Below are 16,518 nucleotides of genomic sequence, written 5' to 3' on the forward strand. Positions count from 1 at the left end.
AGCCAGGCTCCACTCATCACACAGCTGAACTGCCTTCACCTGTGCCCTGGTCACCCAGGGCTGACCAGGTCCTTTCCCCATGTGCTCAATCAGTGGTTCAGGCTGTGACTCAACAGTTCCCATACAATCTCTTTCACTGTTCATTCCTCCACAAAAAATATTAAACCAATCTTTGTGGTAACATGCAATACTAAGAAAAGAATACAAACTAATGCTACCTTATAGAGCAAAGATAACTACTAGGTATTATCAGACAGATGAATGGGCACATACACCCATATGCCACAACAGACAAATTTTGCATGTTTTTTTATACTAAGATTTTCTATTGTCCAAAGAGAAAGCGAGGCAAACAATTCACTATGAACTAGTAAAAACATATAATAACAATCTAAATTTTCTTAAAGGTAAATATTACAGAATAAATTGCATTTTTTTTTTTTTTTTTTGCATTTTTTTAATTAATGGTGGAGTTTGAAATACCAAAATATCTGTTTAATGATGACGTGGAAACAAAGAAAGAACACAGCAGTAATGAGAAGTGCAAGCAAGGGACTGTAAATGTTAAAAGTTTGCACAAAGTGGCTTTACAGGACTCTGGAAAGCATCAGCAAACACAGGGTAACTTTTGTGACCACTTGCACAGAGCAACAACCCAGTCCAGTTTAGAGGCCTTGCAGACAAATGCAATTTTAAGTTGACTTTCAAAAATCCCAGTTCATAGAGGCGCTCCAAATCAAGACTTGCCTGCACAATTTTTGCAGAGAAATAACTACACTACTTTTCTTAAACCAAAGTCTTAACACCTCAGTCTTTGTGCACTTAAAAGCCATTACTCTTGTGCTAGTATTAATAAGTAAGACATATTATCTGACTGACAATTTTTCAATGGTACCTTCAGTTCTACAGATGATCCTTGTTTACCAAGAACATCACATGTGGGGTACTCTCTTGATTTAACAAGAACTCTCTAATCTCAACAAGAAAGTGCTTGCTACGTGAAAATCATTTTAAAAAAGCCAATATGCCTACATTGAATGTGACAGCCTAAGTGGATACCACATGCTCCCTGGAAGAGCACCTACTGAGCACTGCCCAGTAAATGAAAATTAACTCCATGTGCTGGGAACAATTGAAGTGAGAGAAATGACATATATATGTAGGGAACTATCACGCATATCTTAGCTTATATCTGGCAATATACTTAACAGCCACGGCCTGGTGCATGATTGATGCACTTCTGACTTGCTATGCACATCCTTGGCTCTGTTGATGAGCTTCCAATTTTCCAAGTTTTTGTAGACATTCGGAGCTGTATTACGTGTAATACATGTAAAGCAGCTTCACCTCCTGAAGGGAAAGTCACCAGGGTTCCCTCAGCCAGCACTCACAGCTGTACAGTTACCAGCAATCAGCACCTTCCCTTAGTGTTGCACCAGAACACAGGTGTGCTCGCAAGCTTTCGAGGAAACCTGTTCCAGACATTGGTTCATTCTTTATTCCAGTTTCTCTGGGTGGTGCAACACCTAACAGTCAAAATGGGTTTGCATACACCTGAAAAGCAGGTGTGCTGACACTTTACAAGGAGAATTTTACACCAGACATGCTATGTCTTCTCCCCTTGCTTTTCACACTGCTACTCCTGAAGTCTCATTTAAGAGAATAGGTGTAGGTATTTCACAGGTCAGTGCTGCTGTACTGATCTGCCCAGAGACCAGGCAAAAGACCGGGTAAGAAGAAAAACAAACAAACAAATGGAGATGAAATAGCTCATCTGAGAAAAAGAACATTCACTGAAATGATCCATGTAAGGATTTGAAAATGAGATACATACTGAAAAGTATCAAAGAATTGTAGAATGGCTTGAGTTGGAAGGGACCTCAAAGATCATCTAGCATGCACAGAATTTGCTCACATAACCAAGTATGTAGAATTAGATCCCCTCAGACTCAAATCGCATCCATCTCAAACCATTGCACCAGCAGTTATCAGTGTCTGGTACTTCCATTGCCATGTTAGCAACAATCACAAATTGTAAATCACAAAGTATATTGCCCTTGAGAAACAGGAGTACTCCAGTCTGTAGGATAACAGAAGCATTTTGTCTCTTTAAAAGAAACGCACTGATTTCTGACCCCTTAAAAAGTCTGAAAATACAAACTTGTGGACATGCATCTGTGCATTAAAGTCCTATGTGATCAGGTAGGATAACTATAACTGAACTTTGCTCCCTAAACTGGTCTGTGAGTCCACAGTTGTGTAGCATGCAGCTGGCCAGCAGTACCATCCTACCTAGCAACAATTTGGAGATAAAACCGGTTGTGTGACAACATCGCTAGCAGTCCTTCAGAAATGCCTATTGACACAGCACCAAAGTCCATTCTGATGAATTCTCTACAGATTTATAAGAATAATTCTCACTCCCTTCAGAAGCCATTTACTATGAAGCCAGACCTTAAACTAAGGTGATTTTGGCCAAAACATAGTTAAACATCAAGGCCTTTACTCACAAAACCAGCAACACTGGAACCCAGCAGCTTACACCCCAACACTTCCATCAGTGCTGAAGTGATACAAATGCTGTGCCAGAGAACTTCCAGAGACTTTGTGAAAACACCTCACTGTTTTTAAGTCACAATCGCCACACAACACTTTTTGTTAAGAGCAAACAAGAAAGCTCAGCCAAATATTAACTGCAGTTATCATGACAGCCAACAACAATTTATTAACGCTCCTACAGAGTGCTGTAATTTTCCATCACCCCTCCTTGCACTCACAGAATTTCCTTGTCACTCTGTGGTGTCCCATTTCAGCCTATCATCATCTGACAAGACAGGCAGATAAAACGACTCTCCTGCACGCTCACTGTTTTACATCTGCCTTTTGGAAAGAGATCATATAAAATTTATGAACACAGATAAATGCAAGTTGATGACTTCCTACCAACATCTGAAAGGCCTAAAAAGAATGAGACGTTTGGAAAGCACTTAAGGGAAGATTCAAAAAGAAGCCTCACTCTGGAAGCACTTGTACAAGGGAGTAAAGAATTGTGCTTCCCTTTATCAGTGGAAGAAGCCTTTTCACTCCAGCCAAGGCAGCCTAATAAGGCTCAAGGAAAAACATCCCATGTTCACAGATTTGTCAGGAAACTTTCACACGCTGGATTTTTAAGCTAACTTGGATAGAAAGTGATATTTTATAGCTACATTAGATTAAAACTAACTGCAAACAGCAGAATGTACAGCGATACAACAGGGATATATTCGACATCTGAAACGGTAGTCAGTAAAAACTACAGCAATGTAACGTGACAGGCGAGCAATGGAAATGCATACTTGTAATAACTGTAATCTTTCAGTAGCCATTCACATAATAGACATAAAGGTGAGTTACATTTTGCTCTTTGAGCCACGTTTTGGGTCAAGGTGTTACACAATTGTTTACCTCAGGCTATTTCTCATTTCCTCAACATCACATCACTTCCCTTGCCTGCACTATGCAGCCTCTACTACAACGTCATCACTAAAAACAAATCATTTAATAGTTATAATGCTCTTCACTTAAGAATATCACTTTCAGATGAAGAGGATGGGACACAAGTGGGATTAAGAAGCAGTTGATATCAAAACCACAAATAGTTCACTTTTACGCATGTTTTTTTAGCCTATAATGCTCTGCCTCCAAATGCTCCTTTTAGACTCTCCCAAATGAAAGCACAGGAACCACTTTGATTTGAAGTGCTGCACATAGAATCATTAAGATTGGAAAAGACCACTAAGATCATGAAAACCAAGCATCAGCCCATCCCCACCATGCCCCCTACCCATGTCCTCAGTGCCACTTCTGCACAGTTCTTGAACACTTCCAGGGACATGACTCCATCACATCCACAAGCAAACTGTTCCAGTGCCTCACCACTCTTTCTGAGAAGGGTATTTTTCCTAAAATCCAACCTGAATGCTTCCAGGCACAACTTGATGCGTTCCCTCTCATCCAATTGCTGTTATGTGGGAGAACTGACCGAACCGAACTCGCCACAACCTCCTTTCAGGCAGTTGCAGAAAGCAATAAGGTCTCTCACGAGCTTCTTCTTCTCCAGACTAAACCATCCCAGCTCCGTCACCTTGCTCCCCATAAGACTTGTGCTCCAGACCCCTCACAGCTTCATTGCCCTTCTCTGAACACACTCCAGTGCCTCAACGCCTCTCTTGTTGTGAGCAGTACTCAAAGCGTGGTCTCACCAAATACATAAGGAATACACTATACACATCCACAGCACCAAGACTACAGGCACATACCTGATTTCCCTCTTTTAAAGGCCACTGCTGGCTCCACTGTCCCCCAGCACACCATGAATTCCCCCTTGCAGATGCGCGATGCCACAGTAACAGCTAAGGAAGGATGCTGGACACACAGCTGCGTGCAGCAGCAGCACTGTGTGGTACTGTTACATGACAGCTGAGCATGGTTATACCAAACAGCTCCTGTCTTTGGTGGCTGTTTTACGTCCTTTCTGCGTTGCTCACCAATGTCGGAGCGATCAGCCAGGGTTATTGCTCTGTTGGTGCAGAGGGACACCTGGGGAACAGGTTTTTCTCTTGCCTTCACCGACACAACCTGAGATGTGGGGTTATTCACCATATGGAAAGAAAACTTTCTGCGTGTGGCTTCTCTGAGTTTTCTGATTCGCAGAAATCAAGTCAAATAATCACAAAAATCAATCCAACCCCACCGATCTATTTCCTTAACGAGAAATGAGGTGCGCACGCCAGATAACAACAACTCGGGTTCCCGCCGCTGAGCGGAGAAGGACTTTTCCTCCCCGTCCCGACCAAGCGTCCTTCAGCCCTGCCGCGGGCCGGGCCGCCCCGGGGCTGCTGCACAGTCGCTCGCCGCAGTCACCACTGAACTGCGGGGCAGAGCAGTCCCGCGGCGCACCGCACCCGGCCCCGGCAGCTCCCGCGATCCCCGGCCCCGCGCCCCCCCGGCCGCTCCCCGCCGCCACCGCCACTCACGGCTCCATCCCGGCGCCGCATGCGCAGTGCAGGCGCCACCCCCACCGGCCGGCGCCGCAGCCGTGGCAGGACCGCCGGCAAAACCACCCGGCGGCTTCCGACTGCGTCACCCGCCCGCCCCGCCGCGCCGCCACGGGAGCGAAGGGCGACGCCGCTAGGAGGGGGCGGCGGCGGCGCTACGGCGAGCGGCAGCGGACACGGGGCGGACACCGCGCACGAAGCGGCTCCGCTGCCGGGGGACCTCGGGTGCTGGGGATGGAACGTGGGAGTGAGCCGTTATCTCGCAGCCTCTAGAAGTAACTTCATTTTGCACAGGTGCTGAGATGAAGCTGGGTTTTATTCTGCCTTCCTGCTGAGTCTCCCGAGGCTGGGCAACTGCTGTCAGTGCAGCTGGTGGAGATAATGAGAATTGGTGAACCGGAGATGTTGCCAATTTGTATTTTGTGCTCAGTTTTCATGGCTGTAACATTCGGTTCTGAAAGTCCGTGCTGCAATTAGAATCATGGAATCATTACGGTTGGAAAGACCTCTAAGATCCCTAGTCCAACTGCCAACTCATCACCACCACAACCACTGACCACGTCCCTCAGTGCCACATCCACACGGCTCTTGAACACCTCCAGGGACAGTGACTGCACCACCTCCCTGGGCATCCTGCACCAGTGCGTCTCACTGCTCTTCCTGACAAGAATTTTTTCCTAATATCCAACCTGACCTTCCCCTGGTGCAACTTGAGGCCATTCCCTCCCATCCCTATTGCTGCTACCTGTGAGAAGAAGCTGACCCCAGAGGTACACTTGGATACCTGGTGCCCAGGACAGGATGAGACTCAGAGCTACCTACTAGCTGTGACATGTGTCATGTATGTAGGGTCCAGCCACCTCAGCGTGACTCCAGAAATAATCACATCAATCAACCAATGTATGATTAAAAAACATCTCCTCCATGCTTCCATTAAAAGCTTGCTTAGGTAGCTAAATGGTTTCACTACAGTCCGTTTTTAAAGGCACTTAACATCAATAATATACTCTCAATAATTTTACTTGATTAACCTAAGGGCAATTGATATTGTTACTGGTGAGCTGCCAGTCCTGTCTGCCCCCGTGTGGCTGTGGTGAACCTAACAGAAGGCTCCTGGCAATGTGTCTAGCCAGCGACATCAGTACCCATCACTTCAGTCAGAGCTTACAGCATGGGGGATCACACCATAACCACACAAAAAGGCTGTGCTGAGACATTCCAGGCCCAGCTGCATCCTTCACACTAGAGCCATTCAGAGCAGCCTGTAGGTCATTCTCTTAATCTTGGAGTATCACTGCTAAACTCGACATCAGCACGGTGCTTCCCTGTATCAGCTGATAGGCTAGCAGGCTATGTTCATTAACCTGACATTGTTTTTTTCATGAATATCAAGTTGTTGCTTACAGTTAATCAATTCTGAAGATAGACCTCAATTAAGCCACCCTCCTGCTCTCCTGTTTATCAGGAAGGCACTTTAATTGCTTGTTTTCCTATAAAAATATTTCCAGAATGCTGAACTCTGCAATGTTAGCCTGAGGACAGAGTTATGAAACTCTCACAGAAATACATGTCAGCTGACTGCCAGGCTGTACCTTCCAGTAAGCTTGGCATACCTCATTGATGACATGTTCAAGAAAAAAATGCGCAGGTGTTTTAGTACAATTGGCAGTAAGCTCATTTTTTAAACCAGTATCTTATTTAAAATTGCTTAATGCAGGGAAGAGAGAGTCATTAGCTGCCAGCTCTCCACCAGCTCCTCCTGCCCTGCCAAGGCCTAGCAGGCACAGTGGAAAAGGAAGGAAGCCACTGGTGGGAGTGGAGGCATCAGGTAACAAAGTGTTCACTGAAGTAGCCTGTTTGCAGCCATTTTTCAGGGCTAAAAGTTAGAACAGGCTCTGAAACCACTGTAATAAATCAAGGGCTGATAGGATAATGTATCACTTCTCCCTTCTGACTTCTCTAAGATTATCTACTGCACCAAGCATCTCCCAGCATGCCAATGACTTACGTAGTGCTGTAGCAGCACTACGTCCATCCAACCTTGTTCCAGGCTCACCAGTTAGGTTATTTAGTATCACATGCACTAGTCTGCAAACTTCTTTTGTTCAAGCATACCACAAAGCGCCACACTGTCTTGAGGGAACTCTTAACCTAGACAGATGGCACTGACTGGCATACTGAGACATGGCTAACCCTGCTCTCCTCATCCTCTCTCAAGAGCTAGGTCATCCAGCGCCACTTGCTCATGGAGTTGTATATCAAAAGGCACAATTTGGATTACGGGTTATTGAACAGAACAAACTCACTAACGTGGATTCCCTTTCATTCAGAATTCAGAGTGAATTCTGCAGCTTTGAGGACTGAGGATGACATAGCTTGAGATGCTGACGAGTATCTCACTTTTAGTTGTTACCTATTAGCAAGGAAAAGGCCGATCACATATGGCTGTTGAACAACATGTTTAAAAAAAAAAAAAGCACAGTGCCTTAAAGAAAATTGTCACCAAAAAGATGTCACTAGACTGGGACAGCATCAGAGCTGAATCAGAAGTGACTCAGCCACCATGCAGTGAGAGCACATCTGCTTGGGATAAGAGCTTCACCAGCTGCCTCTGAGCTAGGTCATTCCCCTCACCAACTCCCCAGTCCCTGAAGATGAGCACATATCAACATAATGCATAAGCAGAGTCAAGAAGAGCTACTACCCTGCCAGACACAAAGGGCACAAATTTTGGTATTCTTCCATCCTTCCATCACCTCTGCCCCAAAGCCTTTCAGTCCTGAGTGTTCCTGTTCCCCGTTGACACTCCTTGAGTGTCCATGCAGAACTCAGAAGTGAGATTGTAGCAGTCAATGTTTTATTTATTTATTTATCTTTCCTAGCAAAAATTGATTACTTGCAAACTCAAGCCCCTCTCCTACCCTAACACTTAATGGACTAGAGCTCTCAATTTCCATAACGGCAACGGAAACTATCGGTCAGTGCCAAATGGCTTCTCAAGAAGGAGGAGAGAGTTAAGACTGGCAGTGGTCAATAGCCACACATTTATGTACACAGTGCATGAGAGGAAAAAACTTGCTCTTATATGGTTTTATTGTCTTTTCACTTTGTTGGTCTGATACATTATTTGCTTTTAGTAATCTCACTATTTTAGACAATCTCTTTGTTTTGAAGCCACACCACAATTCTTTTGTCAAATTTCCAAAATGTCTTTTGTCTTCAGAGCAGTTAGGCTCCCCATTGTATTCTTGAGTTGATGCTCATTTGTAACCTGACCAAAAGTACTGAATAAAATAGAGAAAAAGGATGAAATTCTTCATTATCCTTCCCGCAAGTGAGAGTTGGCTGTAAGAAGAATGCGCTGTAGTATCTAAAACTAGTGACCAGAGATCTTCCATCTTACCAAGAATCTAAAGGCAGATGGCACTGCTGCATCCATTGACCCATGCATTCATGCAATACCAGCTATGCAGTAACAGTAGCAAGAAACTCATTTGGTTTAAGTCAGTGAGGTTAAGATCCTAGGAATGCAGAGAAATACTAGCATAGTATCTTTGTCATGAAAAGTTGTCTCCTTCCCAAGAGCACAAAATATCTCAATTTCACCATTTACCATCCTAAAAGTTCTCCAACGGATACCTTGTGGGGATATGCTCTCTGAAGGAAAGGCAATCTAATGCTAACTCTACAAGCCCATTTGATTCAGTGACGTTATGTCTTCTCTGTTCAACACAAAAAGTCCCTCCGTATGTACTTGCAATCATATAACAGCATTAAGAAGAATTTACTTCAGAGAGCTTGGGTTTCTTCTGAAAAGAAAACTGAGCACACGCATATCCCAGGACCTCTCATTTCTTAATCTAAAGGTTGTTCCTCCCTTCTTTATTCATTCCAGCGTCAATACTCATTACTGCTCTCCAGAAGCACAGAGGTAGATCTTCATCACACTTCATTGCTTTCCATGGTACCACACATTGTGCCCAGGTGCAATGAGCCTGCTCTGACAGCACAGACCGTGGCTGTTTTAAACTCTGCCAAGCTGCCAGGTGCTTTTTCCAACCTGTATGATGCTCTGTAATCCTTGCTATTGAGAACAAGAGGCTAGGTTCACTATGATGTTCCACAGCCTTCAATGGGGAAAGCAGGCATAGCATACTGAAATCCAATGACCTAAGCAGGAGAACTGTCCAAAAACACTCAGAAGTAATAATGCTCAGATTCATAGTAGAGCTCAAAGGAGAGCACCTCGCAAGGCGCCTAGCCTTTCTTTTTGCCTGAAGTGAACAGACACCACATCCATGTCTTTTTTGATATGCCCTTGTCTTGTAAAACATCACTGTTCCCATACCCTTTTTTACAAAAACATATGTAACTCTTCATTCCCCAACCTGTATTTGTGAATATTATTGTCTGTGTAGTTCCTGGCATTTGTTCCTTCTAATTTTCATTCAACTTTTTCAAATCGTTTCTCTGAGCCAAAAATTCATTTAATTTATAGCCATGTCCTCAAACACATTTGGAGTCACAGAATCTTTAATGTTGGAAAAGACCACTAAGATCATCTAGTCCAACCATCAGACAACCCCAACCGTGCCCACTAGCCATGTCCCTTAGTGCCACATCTACAGTTTCTCAAACATCCCCAGGGATGCTAGGTGCCTGCCTCTCTGGGCAGTCTGTTCTAATGCACTGCCGCTATTTCTGAGAATATTTTTTTTCCTAATATCTGAATATCTGAACATCCCTTGGCACAACTTGAGGCCATTACCTTTCATTATTTTCCTAGCTTTGTGCAATACCCGAACATGCATACTCGCTAGCTATTATGGACACAGCAGACAGGCACAGAAGCAGAGTACAGTTCCATTCAGGACATCCATCATTCCTTCCAATCCAGCATCGTCAATAACTATCATATCCTAACCGATTTTATAGTTCTCCCAGCGCTGTTTCGTGGCCTTTTTATACCCAGCTACATGGCAGAGGATAGGCCTAGCGCAGGGCTGTGCAGAGGGATATCTGCACTAGGCACCTGTGCGATCTGGATGCTGGAGGCAGAAGGGGGGTGTTGGGTTGGCTGTGCAGCGCCTGGAGAGCTGCCAGCTATCAGTAGGGCCTTGTGCCTTAAACCGACCACAGATCCTTTCCCCCTTGGCCAGACCCTCGGATCGGCCAGTCGGGACCCCCCGCGTTCCCCGCTGCCAGCCCCGCGGAGCCACCCCTGCAACACGGTCCCGCTCCGGGAGCTCCGCACCGCGCCTACCGATAATAGCGGTCATCCTTGTAGGGGGTGAGGTCCTCCCTGATCTCCCGGTAGGTCTCCCGTACCCGCTTGCAGAAGCGCTTGAGCTCGCCGCACAGCGGGCTGCCGAAAGCGGCGAAATCCGCCTCCATGCCGCCTCAGGCGCAGCGCTCCGCCATGCCGCCGCACGGCCCGCCCCGCGCTGCGCAGCTCCTCGGGGTGGGGCTTCCGCTCGGTGCTGCTTTTTCAGCACTACGGACAGCGGCAGCCGCGGCCCAGGGCCGAGGAGAGACCTCTGCTTCAGCTGAGCATCCCTGCGAACAGATGGAGGCTGAATGCCTTATATACATATATACGCAAACCACTCTATTCTTAAAAGCATTCTGCCTCTGTTTACAATGAATGCCCTGATTATTCATAATCTCTTTTACCTTCCTGACCCTCTGGCAGCCTAATATGCGTAAAAGAAATGCTATGCTAAACCTTCTTTTCACAGTCGTAAGGCTGCAAAGGGCCCGACCTTAGGAATTACGCTGTTTGGAGTTTAAGAATGGCTTCTACTGATGCCTTTTCACTTGGAATAGTGCTGTGTCACCTTCACCTATGTTAGACTTTAAACTTTCCTCAGTAAACACGACTCTATCAATTCCAACCTTAATATTTTTCATGAATTGAATTCACGTCAGCTGTGGTGAGCATACTAAGAATGAAAGCTTGCTGCTGCTACTGATACATTATTATTGTTTCCAGAGAGCATAGATATAAATCTCAAAATCTGCTTTACTGTCTTTCCCATGGAAGCATCTTCCCTACGTGAGTTCAGGAAGTCAGACTGAGCTGTTTTGCAGTTTTGCCCTCAGTCTACATTTTATCCCTTGTAGTTATCAGTCAACTTCCACATCGCATCAAGATGAGGTACACGAGATGTCATTTCAGGTGGTGCAACCTGACAACATGGCTCCCACCATAGGTGGGGTAAGGAGAGGAAGAATTGTCTTCAAATGAGAAATTTTCCTTCCCAGCTCTGGGAATTTCTACGTCTGAAAAGACATAGGCAACAAGATAAAAGCCACACACACACACACACACACACACACACACACACACACACTTAGGCTGGAAGGCTACAAACAATAGAACATGAACTGTTCTGGCAGAAGGCCCAAAGAGGAGCAAAGAGACTCGCCACTTTAGGGCAGAGCTTGATCATTAAAACAGACAATACAAAACAGTCACTAGTATTAAAACCACCTGCCTGTCTTCTTTTGGCAAATTCTAATGAATTAAACCATAACTCCTCAGGAGCCAACTGATCACACTGCTGTCTTTATAGGTTATCATTGTTTCCTGCCTATTTGGTACATTCATGGATTACAGTAGGCTGGCACAGAAAAGCATCCAATTCTGCAGATTGCACAACTTCATTAAAAGCAAAGGGAGGTCAAAGACTCACAGTTTTGACAAGATGCAAGAGCAACCAGCAAATTCCCTGCACTTTGACTCTGAGGGCAACAACTTGTCATATGCATTTCAGGGCACTTTGAGAACACTTAAAACAGCAACTTCTGTGTCAGTCTTGTTTGAGTTCTGCTGCTTTTTACAGCACATAATAAGAGACAGGCAGCATCAAACTGCATCTGGGAACAAGCCAACCTAAAGCAATGTTGAGAATCCTATAAATCTCAGTTAGAAGCTAAATGTCTGGAACTTCATACATCCCCTGGGTGCTCCCAGCGAGGGGAAGAACAGCCCCAGGAGTCTATAACTACAACGTGATCAAGCTCAACATCTGCTCACTGCGTGCAGCATATAATCTCATGTGGATAAGGTTTATTTTGGAGGTGGAGCTTAACAGAAGTCTTCAACATAGTTTTTCTTTCCGATTCTCCCCTGTGTATAGTTAGCATTTTACACATTAGCCACATACATTAGATTCCGATAGTATCTAAACACAAAGCTTAGAAATCCAAGTAAATGCATTCAGATTATTACTTTAGGCTCTTTCAGAAGAAACAGTAGCTGGTGCTGAGAAGGTGAAGAAATACATGCTGCCAATTGAGGTCCTTCTTATTATTATTATTTATTTTTTTTTTCCAGCAAAAGAAGAAAAAGCACAATCAGGCACAGCTGTTCAGAAAATATTTTCCCCTTCAAAATTGCTCTGAGCTGGAGAGAGGCAGCTTCAGACTGCAACAACTGCTGTTTCCCTTCAGAGGGGAGCTAAGGACTGGCACATCAGATCTCACAGAAAAAAACACAGATGTTCATGATAACTTTCCCAAGGTAAGACAGTATAAGCTGCTGTCATCAGGCTGCAAATACACGTCTGGATCTAGCTGCCTGCAGGAGCTGTCAGTGAGCATCCCTGAATAGGATGAGTAGAAACTGTGCTAAGCCCCACAGGAACTTCAAGACCTTGGTCTATCCCACCATCTTCTTCACTACAGCCTTGATAGGGGAAGAAGATAACCCCTGCCTGTTCCCAAACCACCTTGGTTTGACTGTTGCCTCCTGTCAGAAAACCAGTTGGTCACAGCTAATCAGTTCCATGCCTGTGGCTGTTGCCATACGGCCCTTACTGCTCCTGCAGAGGATCACGGGGGTGTGCTGGGTCACTCACAGTGATGCAAGGCTGCTCGTTTATTTGAAGAGTGGCACAGAGGCATCAGCTAGGACAGCCCTTGACAGATCATCTTTAGCAAATAATCTCTTAGCTGACAGGGGCTTTGGAGCCATGGCTGGGCTTGTCATCACTGTAAGGAATGAAGCTTTCGGCAACTCGCTGCAGCTGGGAGTCCTGACTCCTCAGATCAGTCAGGCAAGAAACACTCATCTCTTCCTGTCTTCAGAGACAAATTTTTCTGCCTGCTTTGAAGAGATGGGAAGACAAGAAAATAAAATGAGATCTACAATTTCTTTTGATCAAAAGATAAGAAGATTCCCTTTGAAAGGTAGTTTCAAGGATTGGAAAGAGGAAAACTTAATTACCACTGATGGTATGGCTGGGATGGAAAAGCCCACTTGGAAAGCAAAGGGAAGACCTAAACGGACTAATTGGGAGCATGACAAGGATGCGTAATCAATGAATATATATATATATATATAAATGCTATAATTAAGAAATATACAGGAAAGTTAGTCTAAACAGGTTATCACACTAAAGAAGAAAGCTTACCCTTGTCCTGGGCTCACTGAGAAGACTCCAAGAGGAGCAATCTCCAAAAGAGATTCTTCCCCAGTGGTAGTCAGCTCTTACATGGGGTTTAGGAGAGATGGAGCCAGGCTCCATCCCTTCCAGTAGCACAGGAGAATTGTCTTCACCTGTGCTCTCAGGGCTAACTCATTGCTCGCCTCAGGTGGTCAATCATAGGTTCAGGCCGTGATTCAGCAGTTCTCATATACAAAGGTCCTAAAGTTACATTTTAACGTGGTGTTTTAGTGTGATTACTGGCTTTCAAGCATCAATCGCAGTTGGAATAAAAGTTTCTGATAGCACACAGCAGTTTAACTATCCCTACTCATGTTAAAAATGGTAGTTGAAAGGGAAGATAAAAACTCAACAACTTGTGACTTCTAGGTAATAAACAGTGAAGTCTTAAGACTACTCACTTACTTTTAATTACTGTTTACCGTTTGTATTTTGGTTTCCTTAATCAGTGAAATAGATCATCATTTTTTACTTCCTAATTCTCACACAGCAGAATGTAGCAAGCATGCCTCATAAGCACTATCTTCAAACCATACAGCTTTATTTTCTAGAAAGTTAAAAAATGTTTGAGAAAATACATATAACGTTATATGCTGCCAGTTATAAAGTGTGACTATAAAGTGCCTATTTTAAGCAAAACATTTGATGTGTATGCTTTATGTTGATTTTAAGATGCCTATTATCCTTTCTTTGAAAGTCAGGTCCCTTGTGAGATAAAATCTCATCTTTTAGGAATATACAGTATTAATTGAATAACAATATGGCAATAATAAGGCTAAATGTGGGTGGCAGGCTGATATAAAGACAGGGACACCAACGTCAGGGTCAAAACAGTCTTAACACAAGGAAATCTAAGTTAATTAATTGTCAGTTGAGATCAGTATTTCAGTCCTCTCCATGGGCAGTGGTCCCTTTGACAGGGCGTCACGGAGCACCTTCTCCTCCTCCTCCTGCCTTGGTGCTCCCTGATGTTTCTCACTCTCTTTGTCCCCCCTCCTCTCTCTGTCCACCATTTTCTGCCCTTTCTTAAGCACACTTTCGCTGTGGTGCCGCCATCTTGGTGGCGGGGCCCAGCCCTGCCCTGAGGTGGGGCCATCAGAGCAGCCTGGAACCAGCTGTGTCCAACCCACGGCAGTCCTGCCCCCACATCACAGAGGCCTTGCAGCCTTCTTGCCGCCAAAATCTTGCTACTTGAGCACTACATATTATTATTCTGATGACACTTTAAAATTATTTATAACTGTTCTGTTTGTTTCTGAACTGTTTTACATATATCTCAAGGGAAGCAATTAAACAGCAAAATAATGAAAAGTGTCAAAAGTTTTGGAAAGCTTCTCCTTTCCCTCTTAGAAGCAGATTATTGCCTGCATGCACAGCCACATGTACATCAATGAAAACAACCTTTAGGTACTGCTACATCTAACCAGAAACATGCAGTAAAACAAAGGTTTTACTCTGTGCCTGTGCGCCTCCTCTCTTCAGCTAATTGCTTCTGAACCACAAAGCAAAACACAAGATTAAATACAGAACGTGACATGCAGCAACTTATTTTTACTCAAATAGAAAACGTAGGCAACTAGTTTTGCAGCCCACATTGCAGAATTACCAGCATTTTGGAATTAACCAGCCCAGCCTGCACAAACCAACAAATGTGTCTCTTTCTCATTCACATAGGACTGCAGCTAATTTGCAGGACTTGGGTGTAGTTCTAAGCTCCCAGATCTAAACGTGTGTAGCCAATTCAGGAGCCCATGCAAAACAGGGCCTCCTCATCCTCAGGCCCTTGCTCCTCGTTCCGGTGTAGGAAGGAAAGAAAACCTCTGTGTGCAGAGTGAAGAAACCAGTCATGTCCTCCTGCCAGGTCAGCATCTGGCTGATGAGGGCACTAAGAATGTAGCCAATGCCTCTGGAGCTAATTCTCCTTTTGTCATTGCATCTTTCACACAACTAACCTCTGCATGTAACCAAAATGCATTTAAACAGAACAGTGTTGACTGGAAAATCTCACAGGATGGAGAACCCATGATTTTGTTCCCATGTCAATCATTTCCTTCACTGAACGCATTCTCTTTGTATTTGGTTTTAGCTTCCCTCGTCATTAGTGCCTGTTGTGCTTTTCTCTGCTAAACTGAAGTGCCTTTTGATACCAGCATTTTAATTTTTTAAGATACTGAGAATTGTTCAATTATGCTCTTCTCTGAAATAAGCTAAATAGACAAAACTCTTGCCGCAAGGCATTTTATTCAATTTTTGAACTTCACTATTTTTCAACATCCCCTCTTTTTCCAATACTGTTTAAAAACCTAAGTACTAGAAGCACACACAATACTCTGTCAGGTGATATCAATTCCCTACTTTCAGTGCCCTATTTAAAAATCTAAGGATCGTGCTCTCTTTTTCTAAGAACATCTCTTGGATCTGCTAACATATCACATTGAGATACTTGTCTGCTCTGACCTGTAACTCATCAGACTAGCAGCTTTTTGAGCTAAATTACTGATCTGGATATATATATGTACATTCCTTGCTCCTAAACATCTAACTTCACATTTGCCTGTAATAAAATTGCATTTTGTCTGCAATGTCTTCTGGCGTTCTCCTAATTACCATTCTGGCATTTTTGTGCCATGTCCAGATTTTATAGGTCACAGTTCTGTATCTGCTTTTGAGTCCTTTTTATCATCAGATCTAGTACTCTGCAAAATCCTGTCAGAAATACTCTGTTCAGTGGCAATGCAATGCTGTAGGCTATGTAAGTTCATTCTTAATCCACTTAAAGCACATCTCATTCACACTAGTTATTGCTAATTTCTTCATTAAAATCCAAGGCAGTGCTTCACCAAAGGCCCTATCTGCAAATTGAGGTAATAACCTCAAATAATGGTGTCAAAGCACACAGCAGGGTAAGACCTCTTTTTTACCATAGTGACATATCACCTAAAATAAGTTTCTTATGGCTTATATCCTTATATTCCAGTTTAACTGACTCCTATATCATTCTTTTTATTAGTTTGCTTGCTCCTTGGGTCAGC

The 16,518-nt window shown here is 44.0% G+C and overlaps 1 protein-coding gene and 1 long non-coding RNA gene across 5 annotated transcripts in view; both read right to left on the minus strand.

The window, feature by feature from the left end:
- Positions 1 to 10,587, minus strand: part of TMEM181 (transmembrane protein 181) — a 30,681-nt gene extending 20,094 nt beyond the window's left edge. Inside the window, exon 1 of one of the 4 annotated variants that reach the window (XM_052679476.1) lies at positions 10,365 to 10,587. Coding sequence is in view for 3 of the 4 variants with exons in the window: in XM_052679429.1 (XP_052535389.1) it covers positions 10,300 to 10,430 (131 nt within the window). In the remaining variant the exon portion in view is untranslated. Of the gene's footprint in view, positions 1 to 5,015; positions 5,145 to 10,299 lie in introns of those variants that run through there. The other 3 variants (XM_052679429.1, XM_052679445.1, XM_052679437.1) reach the window with 3 other exon arrangements.
- Positions 10,588 to 12,357: 1,770 nt separating this feature from the next.
- Positions 12,358 to 13,523, minus strand: LOC128078928 (uncharacterized). Its single transcript, XR_008205927.1, has 2 exons — positions 13,454 to 13,523; positions 12,358 to 13,146 (listed from the first exon to the last, which is right to left on the minus strand). It is a non-coding gene; the product is annotated as an uncharacterized LOC128078928 (long non-coding RNA).
- Positions 13,524 to 16,518: the final 2,995 nt, after the last annotated feature.

The sequence above is a fragment of the Tympanuchus pallidicinctus genome, unplaced genomic scaffold (genome assembly GCF_026119805.1).
Source record: "Tympanuchus pallidicinctus isolate F22 unplaced genomic scaffold, pur_lepc_1.0 scaffold1, whole genome shotgun sequence".
In the NCBI taxonomy this organism is placed as follows: Eukaryota; Metazoa; Chordata; class Aves; order Galliformes; family Phasianidae; genus Tympanuchus; species Tympanuchus pallidicinctus.